Source organism: Ammospiza caudacuta, chromosome 2 (genome assembly GCF_027887145.1).
Source record: "Ammospiza caudacuta isolate bAmmCau1 chromosome 2, bAmmCau1.pri, whole genome shotgun sequence".
NCBI classification, from domain to species: domain Eukaryota; kingdom Metazoa; phylum Chordata; class Aves; order Passeriformes; family Passerellidae; genus Ammospiza; species Ammospiza caudacuta.
Window position 1 is genome coordinate 115,549,781 of NC_080594.1, and position 14,863 is coordinate 115,564,643.

At 41.7% G+C, this 14,863-nt stretch overlaps 1 protein-coding gene across 1 annotated transcript; it reads right to left on the reverse strand.

The window, feature by feature from the left end:
- Window positions 1-6,234: 6,234 nt before the first annotated feature.
- GATD3 (glutamine amidotransferase class 1 domain containing 3) lies at window positions 6,235-14,332 on the reverse strand. The gene is made up of 7 exons (XM_058825020.1): window positions 14,093-14,332; window positions 10,769-10,821; window positions 10,031-10,144; window positions 9,570-9,689; window positions 8,316-8,408; window positions 7,834-7,990; window positions 6,235-7,227 (listed from the first exon to the last, which is right to left on the reverse strand). Exons 1-7 carry the CDS (start codon window positions 14,204-14,206, stop codon window positions 7,099-7,101), a joined length of 780 nt encoding a protein of 259 aa, XP_058681003.1. The 5' UTR covers window positions 14,207-14,332; the 3' UTR covers window positions 6,235-7,098.
- Window positions 14,333-14,863: the final 531 nt, after the last annotated feature.

Below are 14,863 nucleotides of genomic sequence, written 5' to 3' on the forward strand. Positions count from 1 at the left end.
CCTCCCCACATCAGTCACACAGCTCTGCCTTTCATCCCTTCTAGATCAACAGGCACTGTTGAATGCTGGTTTAGCCTATACTAAGAACAGCATTTTTCTCCACTTTTACATGGAATTAAAGTGGTGTTTCCATGCTTCTTGAGTATTTGACAAGAGTCACAAAAGAAAGTTGAAACAGCAAAAAACAAACAAACAAAAAAACCCAACCAGAACAACTCCACACCTAGTTTTTAATTACTTTTTCTCTTCTTTTTTCTAAGTTCTTTTTCTACCTCACCCTTTGAGAAGAAAAGACTATCAGAAATGTATCATCATACATGATACACTCAGGATATGGCATAAGAACCCAGGCCAAGCAGTTCCTGTTTCCTTAATACCAAGAATTTTAAGAATGAGGATCTGGAGCAAACAAATTAATGTGAGGGGGGAAAGGAGAAGGAGATTCATGGAATTTTGCAAATTATTACACTTACTGATGGCAATCTTTTTTAGCTGCCAAAATTGCCTGCCAAAACTGTGGGCTTCTTGGCCTGAGATGAGAAAGAGAGACCAAGCCAGGGCATGAGTGGTGCAAGGGCAGCAGCAAGAATTGAGCTGCAAGAACCTATCAGGTACTGATAGATCACTGAAGATGTAATATTAATAGGTTTTGTAATGTAAACTGTTATGTAAATAGGTCCTGTAAATTGCAAAAGCAAATATGCAAATAGTCTTAAAATTGCATTTAAGGAATCCAGAGTGGTAGCACAGGGTCGTTCTTGTGCTCCAGCCCAGATGCACCTTTATTGCTGGAATAAAGAGAGGACTTCTGCTGCCTTTTTTTTCACAGTACCCTCCAACAAAGGAGAAGAAAACTTAAACACAAGAAAATCCATTTCAGTAGCACTTGCATGGCTAAAGAAACCTTGCAATTTCAGCCCCAAACCAGTCTTTTACGGGAATGCCTTTATGGCACAGAAGGGAGGCAAGGTTCCCAATTGCTTTAAGCACAGAAGACACTAATGCAGAAATCTCATTTTCCCAGTGACCAGCCATACAAAGCCCTTTTGATGCAGGCAGCTCAAAGCATTTCTATAAATTCAGGGAGCTCCCCAACACCTGTGCAGTGATGGAAAAGAGTCATCCCTGGTTTAGGGGGAGAAAGCTGAAACAGTGCAATTTTTTCCAGCTGACATTGTTGACAGATCAGAAACCTGAGTCAAGATTCCTCACTTTATTTCAGGTTTGTTTTATGCCAAAAGCAGGAGAAACTTCCCAGCTACTGCTTTACAAATTATTGGGTATTTATTCTATCAGCATCATAAATTCTTGGTCATTAACTGAAAAAAATATTAATAGTCCAATCATGTAAATGGACTAATGTATTCATTCTCAGAGTGTATTTTGAAAATAAAACCCTTGTAAAAACAGCACAAGAACACAGACACATCCAGTGTAATGCATATGGAACTAAAAGGTGTTAGTAATAAGCCCAGTATAAACGTATGAGCTGTATTATATACTATTTAATTTCTACCAGCCTTACTCCAAAAAAATTGTAGAACTCAATTTTTATGGCTGCTGTGAAAATTTACTGAAAGTAATTGGTGTTAATAGATTATCACCGGTAAATCAAGCCCATTAAAACTGATTTGTAAAGCCGTGATATGAATAAAACTCTGATGCCTTCCTGTTTTTTAAATGCTTCATGTGGCATAAACTTTTTACACTTGAGTCCACATATTGTGCTATTGCTGGGAAAATAACATTTATTTCTTTGTTGTATCATCCATCTGTTTTTAAATTTAATTATTGCTGTGTGCTGCTCTGTGCTGTGTGAGCACCTCCCCTGACAAGTGTGAGCTGTGTGACTACAGAAGAGCCTGGGTGACCTCTAAATGTTGTTTACAACTCTCCTTTCTTATGACTCATATTTGCAGCAGCACTTAGGATGTTTAATTGTCCCTGTTTATTATATTTTCCCAGAGCTGTACCTCATGCCATTCCAGTGCTTATCTACAACCACCATTCCAATTTCCTGCGAGTGAAGGTTTGAGCGACCAGCTGACCTCGAGTTGTCCTTCCCTGTCTGGGTGATGACACAGGAGGGGTCTGTCCTGAAAGTTCCCTCACTGTGCAGAATGTGAGGAGCACACAGTGCTTGTGTCTTCCAGACCTTCATTGGAAATGAGAGGGATCACTTTGAAAATTAAGGAGCACAAAAACAATTCACACATTTAAGGAGTAATCTCCACTTCTCTCACTTGCAGTACCTTGGTGGCCCACACCTACATATTCCATATGGCAGGAGCATATGGCTGGAATATGTTATATTGCAGTTACATTGCATTTTTAAGAGGTCTTTGGACATTATTATTGCCAAAGAATGGCTGTAAAAGCCAAATATTTTTTTTTTCAATATTTGGCAGTGACACTGCTAAGAGACAACCAGGAGTTAGATTGATCATGTTTTTCTAAGTTTACAGCAAGGCCAGATTAACAGGTTAATGCTTTCCTCTATCAGCTCCCTTTACTTTCATGTGATGTGGGACAAATGGACCATAAAGAAGATCAGCAAGAAAATTAATAGGGAGACACATTTGATACAGAATCATAAAATCTTATAATGTTTTGAGTTGGAGGGGCCTGAAAGATCTTCCAGTTCCAACCCCCTGCCATGGGCAGGGACTCCATCCACTAGACTGGAATTTTCACCATTAATTCAGCTAAGCCTGAGGGCAGTCATTCCATAGCCTGACACCCAGAAGTTGAGCAGAGTACTAAAAAATACTGAAAACAAGCAAGGAAGGTGATTATTTTAAAATATGCGTCAGGAAATTGCGTGGCCATCGCTGCTGCAAACCTCACTGCAATTTCTGTTTCAGCTTTTGGGATAGTCCCAGTTTAGCCCCCTTCCCTTCCCCTCTCTCTCTTTCTGCAGAGATGTTGGCCACCACTGGAATCACCCTGGAGAAAATAACCAAATACCAGCTCCTTAATTCTCCTGAGGGCTAAGGCTCACCCATTCAATAAGCAAGCTTCCCCTCAGGCATTTGAAGCCATAGGAAGAAAAAATCCAGTCAAACAAGTCTCAAGCCCTGGAATGAAGGCAACTCTTAATTATTTGCAAATGGAGGATTATCTAAGTTCCCATTCTGAAAAAAATTATAAGTGCATATTCACACATATAAAGTACTGCTAGCTTGCAAAGCCACAGACACTTCAAAAAACAGTGTGTTTCCTTCCAGGGATATCTCTAGGCCTGATAAAAAGGCCTTCCTAACAAACCTTCATTTTCAGTAACGTTGGCCATAACACCACTAGTGTTTAAATAAAACAGGAAAAGGAAAAGGAGGGAAGGGAAGGGAAAAGGGAAAAGGAAGGAAAGGAAAGGAAAGGAAAGGAAAGGAAAGGAAAAGGAAAGGAAAGGAAAGGAAAGGAAAAGGAAAGGAAAGGAAAGGAAAGGAAAGGAAAGGAAAGGAAAGGAAAGGAAAGGAAAGGAAAGGAAAGGAAAGGAAAGGAAAGGAAAGGAAAGGAAAGGAAAGGAAAAGGAAAGGAAAGGAAAGGAAAGGAAAGGAAAGGAAAGGAAAGGAAAGGAAAGGAAAGGAAAGGAAAGGAAAGGAAAGGGAAAGACCCATCCCTATAAAAAAACTCCAAACATCACTGTGTGCCTTTATGACTTTACACTACAATTTTCTTCATTTTTTTCCCAAGATAGATATATCACAGGAAGGGGCTAGAGCTTAACTGACATTTTCCTACTATATTTTCAGGGGGATAAATAACTGTGCTGAAGAAATTAATCTTAACACAGCAGGACAAATGCATCCATTCAATGGAATTGGATGTCCTAGCTATTATTGTGAAGCTGGAAGGAAGAAATATTTGTTTTATTCTCCATATGGATCCAAAATGTCCAAAAACCTGCCCTACTGAACTGTCCCACGTTCCAGATATCACACAGCTGGAATATCGTGCCTGGGTTAGTGGAACCCTGCACAGAACGTTGTTCACCAAGTGCCCTCTGCTGGTTTTTTATTCCCCAAAAAAAGTGTCTCTTGCAGCCACAAACCAAAGGGTAAAAAACAAAACGGGCTTCTCAAACCCCGACTCTCATTTCTGCTTTCAGAAGAGAAAAGCACTGCTGCCAAATCTGTGAATGCTGCAACCACCAGCAGAGAAACCTTTCACAAAACAGGGTTTGTGTGTAACCTTCAATGAGGCAAAAGGGGACAGACAGAATCACAGCTGAGAGGCAGCAGCTCCTCCCACCCCTGCAAGTTAATCCTGCAAGCACTAGAAAAGCAACCAGAGCAGGAACACGATTACAACAACTCCCTTTCAGCAGCACAAAGCTCTTAAATGCTTCCCAAAGATAAGAAATGTCAGGAATCCATAAGCCAGGTATTGCATGACTCCTGGTGGAGGCTTTAAGAAGCCTCTTTCACTTCTTATTTCTGGTAGCATTTAGCAAAAGATATGAATCATAAACTCCTGTCCACTTGGCTGAAAGCAGCAAACCCCTCACCAGCTCCAATCCACCCTACTGAAGGAAAGGAAAATCCCAGCTTTGCAGACAAATCTGTAAGAATAATCTCTAAATGCACATGGAATTTCCCTCCAAATTTACACAGGCTCAAGGCCAAGATGACAATCCTACATCTTCCACCCAAGTTAAACAACTTTCTTCTGATAACAAAAACGAAAACCAAAACAAAAAACACTTAACAAAAAAATACAACCAAAATACCCACACCACCAAATCCTTGAAAACTGTGTGTATCAGAGGTTTCTGGTCAGCACATTACTGGGAAATTAGAGAAAATTTTAAAAATGAAAGGCAATTCTGGTGCATGATTCTTTCTCCCTTAAAAAAAACCCCATTGTCTCTAAATTGAGAGAAATTTTAAAAGGGTAAAGAGAGTTGAGAACTGTAAAGAGGCACCAGCTGGGTGATCCAACCACCAACTTCCCACAGCTGCTCACTGATAGCAACAGCAATTTCTCCAAAAGATCATCTTTTTTCTCAGGGCACCTGAGTCTGAAGATTCAGCATCTAAGGAAGCTTTGTGCCACCACAGCTTCACTTACCAGGAACTGTAGATATGAGAAACCCTAAATTCCAGCAGCCCTCAGCCCTGCTGTGGTGGGGAGTTCATGGGAAGGTTTAACCCAGAGCTGAGTTCTTGCAGCAGGAGGTGATGTTAACACAGGCACAACAGCTGCTCTTCCTTCCACCCTGGGGATTTCAATACCATTTCTGTTGTGTGATATTTATTCAGTTAACAAGTTTCTTCTAAACCTCCTGCAGATGTGGGAAACAAATGCACTTTAAAATGTTATTGCATTTTATATGAGCAATGACCTCCTGTCCTCTGCTAAGCTTCTCCATATTGATCCTAAAATATCCACTAAAATTGATCCTAAAAATATCCACTTTGTGCAAGCAAAGCTCATGAAGGGGTGTTTTTGCACTGAATTAAAAATTCTGTTTCTTACCAACTTGATACTGAAAATTTAATGAAGAATCTGATGCTAAGCAAAAAAGATTTCAGAGAAATGTCCAAAATCCACTTTATGAACCATATCTACATCCACAATGACTTGGTGTCTGGGTATGAGTCCAACCTCACTGGAATTGGTGATCTGCTCAGGCAATCTCTGAAATCCCCAAGAAAACAGTGCCAGCACTGAAGTACAAATCCAAATCTTCTAAGTCCAGATGTGATTTTTTTATTTTAGTGACAAAAAAATGAATCATTAGGAGGCCCCAGAAGCAAAAATGCTTATTTCCTGAATCCTGACTGAGGAAGCTGAGCATGCCCAACACTAACACTCAAGGTTTCTCTTCACTCACCCCAATAAAAAAATGTCACCCCACACCCCTGGCAAGTGTTCAGCCATAAATGGCATTTGCCATAGACCAACTCAGTCTAAGTCTTGTAGATTCATTTAGGAAACATACAATTCTCCCTTGAACATATGGGTTCACTTCAGCAAGTCTGTCATGGAAGAGAAACTGTAATCCAGGGTAAGGGATGTCATTTTGCTTTTTTGTTTGTCTGAATTTGAGAAATGCTGTGTCCTGATCAATAGAAAGGTAACAAAAAAATTGGAAGAGGTGGAGAAGATTCTGCTGTATTCTATATGGAAAAAATATACAAAAGTTGTGAACTGAAAAGTAGAACTGCTAAAATGTCCCGACCAGTGTAAGTTATCAAAGGTAGCTCCCAAACAAAAGTGAAAGGACAAGGATAAGATAAAGGCAGAAATTAATTTATTTATATATCATTATTCCAGACATTCAATAATACTTCTTTGGAGAAGCTTTACTGCCCTAAAGCAGAGGAAGTTAGGATTATTTGAGATTGTTTTTTCCATTCACTACTTGTCATACAACTGCTTTAACCGGGGTGCTGTCCTTAGAGTTGTGCGTCACGTCAGCGGATATTATTTTCTTATTTTCTTCTTCATTTCAAGATCTTTTAAAACTATAATGGGCCAATGGATGAGTTTTTCAAAGTGCTGCTGTTGTGGCAGTTGTGTCCTGCTGCTGATTGGTGTTCAGAATGACTTTGTGAAAGTGGGATTCTTTGAAATTTAAACAAAATCTTTTCATTAATACTGAGTTAAATTAGATGTGGAAGATGTCTTTTCCCTCAAAAGATGACCCTGGCTGTTACTTCCCAGACACAGGCCTGACCTTAGACACCTTGAACCATGCATTCATTCCTCTACTCCCATTCTTCATCCACTAGATATGTTGCCATGTGCCAAACCCCTACAATACATCTGCCCTCAGCTTCTAAAGGGGCCTTGAGTCTCTTTTTCCCCCCTTAGAACTGGTTTGACATTGGTGTGTTGGGAAGACTTTTGTATCAGAACACATCCAGTCAGCTCTCTCCAGATGGAAAAGCTCAAGAAAATCCTCTGTGTCTCAGGCCAGGCTCCTTGTGCTCTGCAATGCCCCTCTCTCAAAAAGGCATGGAAAACCCTGCAGCTGGGAATCAGTCAGCTTTGTATCAGCATTCACTACAGCGTGAGCAGGACAAGCAGGTGCAAAGGTCTCCATTGGTCCATATGTTTGATACCACATCCTAAATTAAAACATTTCTGCTTTTATTTGCCAGTTAACTTTAGCACATTCTTCACCATTGCCCCAATGCCATCAAAGATATGGTGTAATGCTGTTTCACACATAAATGCTGGGGTGGTCACCACCTTATTTTTTGTATCCACGTGAGCTTCGTAAACAGGAGTTAAGGAAAATCCAGCACTTGCAGATGCTGCCTGCAAAATGAAAACTTCACAGTTCCACTATCCTATAAAACTTCCTCCAAATCTGGTATACAATCCAGCTGTAAAGACAGCTGCAACCTATAATCAAAGCTATGACAAGGTATTTTTTGCCAGAAAAACAAATGCTGCATGAGAAACCTGTGGAAACACCCAAAACCACAAGAAAACCTACAAAATTCACTTATGGTAGTCAAATGTCTCTAAGTAGAGTCTGCAGCATTAAACTTCAGGAAAATAAAAATCTCAAAGAGAAGTGACCAGCTGTAACCCACACCAGTTTTATGTGCAAATTCATTCAGCACTTGGTGTATTACTGTGTGCCTAAGGGAGCTGACTGAGAACAGCTTCTGACTCCCAGTGTACAGTTACACAGCAGCAGTTACACAGCTGTGTACAGAAGAGCTTCTAATCCTGCACTGCACCACTGCCATCTGCTACCCACTGCACATTCCCATGAAAATCTATGTGGAAAAGCACAGATTTTACATGTGTTCATTCCTTTAATGCCACATTTCTGAGCTGTCTCCCAACATGGAAATGACCAGGAAAGGATATGGTTACTTCTTTCACACAGTGCTTTGCTCCCAGCTCTTTGATGGCTCCTGCAGTCCCAGCATAAGGCCACTTGCCCCCTTCCTCTTCCTCATGGCCCACAGTTACCTCAGCACCAGAGAGCACCTTTGCTGCCAGCACTGGGGAAATGCAGCACAGGCTGCAACAGAAGGAACTGTAAGAGCAATTCTATAACACCACTAGTCCAGAACTTGCCCACAACTGACATGATTCAAATGGACACAGCTTTGAAAATCTGAGAAACGTCACAAGGCAACTTCCTTTCAGCATTTCCCCAGCTTCTCCTTTGACAAACACCAACATACACAAATCTTGAAAAACAAATATAAAAAAAAGGCTGCAAATGATACAAAACAGAAGATCCTTTTTCCAGTTCTAAAAACAACAGCTGCACATTTCAACAAGACACAGGCTGTCTCCATGCTCACACTTTGAAACAAATGCCATCCAACTCACATACATACCCAATAGGTTTGCCTGCTTTGTGGAAGTCTTTCAGGACTCGCTCAACTTCTCTGTTCACCTTGCAATCCTTCCCATCAACAGCAAAGGTAGATCTGTCACAACAAGAAACTTACACAAAGCTCAGTTTAAACCTACAAACAGAGGTATTTGCCTGTCTGCTGTGAAACTGGCTCCAAAGGGTCATACCTAACTTAACAGCTACTAAAAAACTGGTTAAAAACACTCCCTAGATGACCATTAATGCTTCAACCAAAATGGCTTTTTTCTAAGGTTTTGGTCTGCCAGAAAGCCCCTTACTTAATAAAAATATCTTAAAATGAGAATCATCAAATCAGCTTTCTAGGATTACTAAGAAGTTGTACAGCAATCTTTTCAAAGAAGAAAAATATGTAAGAAGAATAGGGAAGTAACATTCACATTTCTCCAAGCCAACAAAAATGCATCACAAGATCAAGATAAGCAGTATTACACATGGCTAACACTTTTTGTTTCCTTTTTTTTTTCTGAGTCTGCTGTTGTTTTATAATTATGATGCAAGAGGGGATTTTTTGGTAGGCAGAGAGGAAGAAACAGAATAATAACACTACAAGCACCTGAAACCATTAAAGTTGTACCTTCACTTCCCTCAGATCCAAAAAGAGACACCACTAGGGGGAGGAAAAAGAACTTCTTATGCATTATCTGAACTCTTCAGTTCTCATCAACATTGTTCAGAGAATTTAAAACAAGGCAATGAGAAGACTTTGAGAGGAGTTATCCTTATTAATTAGGAGTTACATATGTAGTAAATAAGGTCATTTATGGATTTTATTGCGTGAATCTTAGTTCACAGAATGAGAGAATGGTTTGTGCTGGAAGGGACCTTAAAGATCATCTCATTCCAACCCCTCTGCCATAATCAGGGACAAGTCCCTCTAGGCCAGGTTGCTCCGAGCTCCATCCAACCTGGCTTTGAACATTGCCAGGCATGGGACATCCACAGCTTCTCTGGACAACCTGTTCCAGTGCCTCACACAAGCAGCTGCTGCTTAGTGTCTCATCTAAACCTACTCTCTTTTAGTTTGAAGCAATTGCCCCTTGTACCATCACACCAGACCCTTGTAAAAAGTCTCTTTCCATCTTTTCCGCACGTTTTCTTCAGGTACTGAAAGGCTGCAATTGGACAACCCCAAAGCCCTCTCTTTGCCAGGCTGATTATGCATAGTTAATTACGAATATTTAGTTGAGGAATCTGATGTTTAGTTGGCACTCACAAGTTTTTGGCAGCTCCAAATCCACCAGGGAATATCACAGCATCGTGGTCTGCTGTAGTGAGCTTAGCCAGGCTTGTGATTTTACCACGAGCAATTCTGGCAGATTCCACTAAAACATTCCTTGAAGAACCAGAAATAAAACAATGTGATTAATTCAGCATTTGCACACAGAACAGAGTAAATAAAGTTTTGCAGAGGAAGAGGAGGGTGAGGAAGGGAGGAAGCAAGAACTGCTTTGGGTATTTAGTAACTGAAGCTATTGAAGGTTCTGAAATGCTACTGCTGGGAAACACAGGCACCGACAGACTGTATGTAATCAGGTCCAGAACACTCATGTAATACCTCCTCTCCAAGAAAACCACCACAGCTGGCACAAAGCTACTGAAGGCATTCAGCCAAGTGCTACAAGAGCCATTACAGGCTGCTGCATCTGAAGAAAGCCTAACACATCCCAGGCCTACCTTGACTCAGCTTCAGCTGGCTGCCCTTTGCTGTGGTCAATGACATGCATCTGAGGGACATCAGGAGCGTACATCTGAACCTCAGCTCCCCCACGGCTCAGGTGAACCAGGATACTGCAAACATGGAGATACAACAGGCAGAAAACTTCAAGGGAAAGGCTTTATCTGACCCCTAAACCTGCTACAAATATTCCACCAACTGACTCTGAAAGATGAGGAAAAGCACACATCCCACCAAAGCAGGCAACCAGCTTCCTTTCTCCAAGTCCCCAGGTGTTATGGAAGAATCTCACAATTAACATAGCCACTAACATTTAATCTAGTCTAGGTGACACATCTCTTATTAATTCACAGTAAGAGTTAATTCCATTTAAGCATTAACAATTCTGCTGTTAGATTTAGCCCTAGGAACAGAAACTCAAGTTGTTCTAAAATTAAGTCTGTATTTGACCCTCTTGAGATTGAATCTGAAACTCTGAATTCCTGTTTCTGAAGAGAGTCTCTCTCAGACTCATTGTTCTGGCATCACATGCACGGTGCTGCATCTTTGGACAATCACTGAGTTCTACAAGAATGCAGCCTGAGCTCACAATTAGGCTGTGACAAAAACGTGAGAAAGCTTCATCACTCATCTCTCAGGGTAATTCTGACAGCCAGAGACAGCAAAGCTAAATTAAACAAACTGCTGCAATGTAGTGGAGACTTTTGTGGAGCCCAAACTCCCAAAATGCGACTTACGCTGATGCCTCGTGGATTTCTGTGCCATCATAGACACCACAGCCAGACAGGACCTGCAGCGAGAAATTAACAGAGTATTTAGTGAGAAATCAACAGAGTATTGTGAGAAACAACAGAGAAATTAGTGAGAAATTAACAGGTGACACAAAACTCCCCACAGGATCTTTCACAAGGTAAGATTTTAAAAAATAGTTCACAACAATTTAAAAGCAAGCTTCTACAATGCCAGTGAACACCACGCTATTAGCACTGGTGTCACCACCTGGCAGACTGCAGAAATGGCATTTCCTATTTATAGCAACCCATCACAGGGCTCAGAAATAACCACCCTTTATTTCCTGGCTGATACATTTATACCACATTTAATAAACTGGTATGTTGCCCTTAGGAATGTTTTTATTGGGCACACAGTGGGTTGTTCTGAGTGTCATTTATCTTTCTTATGTAGTGTCCACATCCATGTGAAACACCTCCTCATCCAGGTGCACATCCACCAGAAGAGGGACAGAAATGCACTCTGAGGGGGCACCTAAAATAAACTACTTTACCTGCTGCTGTCTTTTACCTGAGCATCTGCATCAGAGATCAACAGCTAAATCACTTTTAATGCAGTAATACAGTTATGCCATATTAGCCATACTTGTCTTTAACTATGTGGAAATAATACTTTTAATTTGTTTATACATACCAGATAATAAAAAGCACAAAGCAGTGAGCTACCCTTGTGTAGGTGGAGAATCTAACAAAGTAGAAGGATAAAAAACTTTTTTTTTTTTTTCCCAAAAGCCATTGTAAGAATGAAACTAAACCAAAAAATTCCAAAGGTTTATCTAAATCCTGAAAGTATATAGGTGAACTCTTTTGGAGCTTTTTGTTTGGCTCTTTGTTCTGAAAGGAAAAAAATCCTGTTAGGAAGTCAATTTTCCTTTCTCTTTTTATTATTTTTTTTTTTTAACTTTAATCTCTTCCTTCCTGGTTTTCCTTCAGTTTTTTGGTTTTGTTTTTTTTTTTTTTTTTGATGCTTGAGAGTTTTTAAACACAGACACATGAACAGAAACTCACAACTGAAAGGAAACTCACAACTGAAAAAGTCTTATCTAGTAGTGTTAGACTTGAGGGGACTTTCTGGTCACAATACCCAGGTGTCTGTTCTCACCAAATATCACCATCACTTCACCAAACGAGCAAGATACCTGAATGTTCTTCTGTCCATGTAAATCCTGTTCTGATATTTAAGAGTTGCCTTTTGCTTTGTAACTTTTTTTCTCATCTTTCATTTAATTTAGACTGAATAAAGAGACAAGCAACTGTGCTAGGGTTATGCTCTGCGAGCAACACTTCTAAAATGTTTTTGAAACTCAGTGAAACCAAAATACTGTAACATTATTATTGTAAACTCTTCTAAATATAAACTCTTCTGTTATTTCAGTACCTGCTTGATAATAGATCTGGTTTTTACCACAGTCAAAAATTTTACATCACTAATGTCAAAAATCACATTTGTTTTCCCAGGTCTATTTAAAAAGCTGTGACTTGCTAAAATGACAGCATTGCTGTTGGGTTATTTTTTAGCCATTTGGACCACCATTCTGCCCTTTCCCAAACCAATTCTGCCTCAAAACAGATTTCTTCATGCAGGCAGTGCCTTCTTATTCTGTTATATTTAATGCTGTCTAGACTATGCAAAGCTCAAGCTTCAAAGACTGTCCACTGAGCTCCAAAACTGTGTATCCATTTGTGACACCATCTACAGCCTGGATTTTCCCTGAGCAATCTGTAGCCTCCTCCTTGCTTTCTTCTGGGTTTGCAATGTTTTACCCCCTTCCTGCCAAAAAGCATAACCCAGTTTAAATACATTCACTGCCAGTACCTCACCCAGTAACATTATAAACTATTTCAAGTAAAATCCTCCTGGGTTCCTCAGTACAAAGGATTCATGGAGCTCCTGGAGTGGGTTCAGTGGAGGGCAGTGAGGATGAGTGAGGGATCTCTCTTGCAAGGAAAGGCTGAGGGAGCTGTTCAGCTTCAAGAAGAGATGATGAGACTTCATTAATGTGTACAAATATCTAAATGGGGGTGTCAGGCACTGCTTGGAGGCGCCCAGCAATGGGACAAGAGGAATGGGCATAAAGTAATGCAAAGTTCCACCTGAACATGAGGAAGAATTTCTTTCCTGTGCAGTGACTGAGCACTGGGACAAGTGTGAAAAATGTGTAGTTTATGATTGGCTTTTCGCAAATATTAAAATGAATATTATGTGCGCTATGTTAGAAAGTTATGCTGTATTAATTTTCTTAAGTAGTGTGTTAAATATGGTTTTAGGTTATAACATAAGGTTAAAATAGAAACTATGCCACATAAGATACTTTTTTTAAAGAAAGGACTTGCAGTGAGATAGCAGCCATAGGACACCCAAATCTTTCAGAGAAAAAGAATTTATTGCTCCATTATCAGGAGAAACGAAACTTCTTCCTGCCTCGCTCAGCCCTGAGATGCTGCTCGGATTCGGAGGAAGAAGTTGACACTGACCAGACAGAATCCTGTGTTTGAATGGAATTTATGCATCATGTATGAGGTGTATGAATATGCAACCGGTGCAACAGGCTATTTTTTAAGGGTTAATCCTCTGTTAACATGTATCCTTTTTCGGGCTTATTTTGCCCAGAAAAAGGTACCTGGACTGTTCATAACTCTTTGTTTTTATTGTCTCGTATTGTTCTAAATCCTAATTGTCCACATTTTCATGACTGTAATTATATTACTATTTTTATAACCATTTTATTACAATTAAACCTTTAAAATTTTAAAAAGAAGTGATTGGCATTTTTCACAACAAGAAGGCTATGGAGTGTCCCTCACTGAACATATTCCAAAACTGTCTGGATACAACCCTGTGCCAGGGCTCTGGGCTGGCCCTGGTGACCACCGTGCTCCCTTCCAGCCTGACCCATCCTGGAATTCTGGGGTTCTTCCTAAATCAGCTCCAGGCCAACAACTATACACACGCCAATTTTTACATGTTTCCCACTCCTGGTCTGGCTTCCTCCAAGTTTCTGAACTGCAAGCAGCTTTTTCTTCACAATTTCAGCGTCTCTCCAGGGTTTCCAGCGGTCGCAGCCACCAGGCGAGGCTTTCCCAGGCCACCGCCCCGCCGAGCCCTCCCCTGCACCGGCCCCACTACCGGAGCGACCCCGGCTGCAGGGCCGAGGGTGGCTGTGGAGAGCCAGACAGTGGAAAAACAAGCAAACAACAAACAGACAGACATAGACAGACAAACGCTTCTCCTCAGCGCTGCCCCGGCCCCCGCGCTCCTCCATTACTCACCACAGCGACGCGGGCGGGGCGGCAGCGCCGAGCGGAGGAGTGGAAGGAAGCGAGGCCGCCGGGCACTGCTCGCTGCAGCGCCGTGCACAGGGCCGGGCATCGGGAGCTCAGCATGGCTGAGGGCAGGGGCAGCGGCGGCGGAGGAGCCGGGGAACGGGAGCGGAGGAGCCGGGAAGGGGAGCGAGGCCCACGGGAACCGGGATAGACGCGCCCGGAGGCCGCTGCGCCCTTGGCGGCACCGGCGGCGGCGCCCCCTGGCGGCGGGGAGGGGCCGCCTCAGGGCCGGGAGCCGCCTGTTCCCTTCCCGGCCCTCATTTATTGGGAATGGCAGCGGTGGGAAGGGGACTGAGGGTGAAAAGATAACGGTGAGGAAGTTACAGGGGACAAGTAAACAAGTTGGCAAACGGTGCAAAGTTGGGAGGAGTTGTTGGGTCCTTGGAGGGCACGGAGGGCCTGCAGAGAGACCTTGCTAAATCAGAGAGATGGGCAATCACCATCTCTATGAGGTTGAACACTGGAAAAGTGCTGGATTCTGCACCTGGGATGGGACAATCCTGGAGATACAGACAGAATGGGGAATGAAAGGCTGAATAGAAAGGTATTAAACTATCAGAGAGTGTCCAGAGGAGGGCAGTGAAGATGGTGAAGGTGTTGAGGAGAAGGCATGTGGAGAGCACTTGGTCTGTTCAGCCTGGAAGAGACTGAGGGGAGACCTCATTGCAGTTACCTTTTGTATTTAAAGCCCCATAAAACAAATCCAGGAGAGCAGAA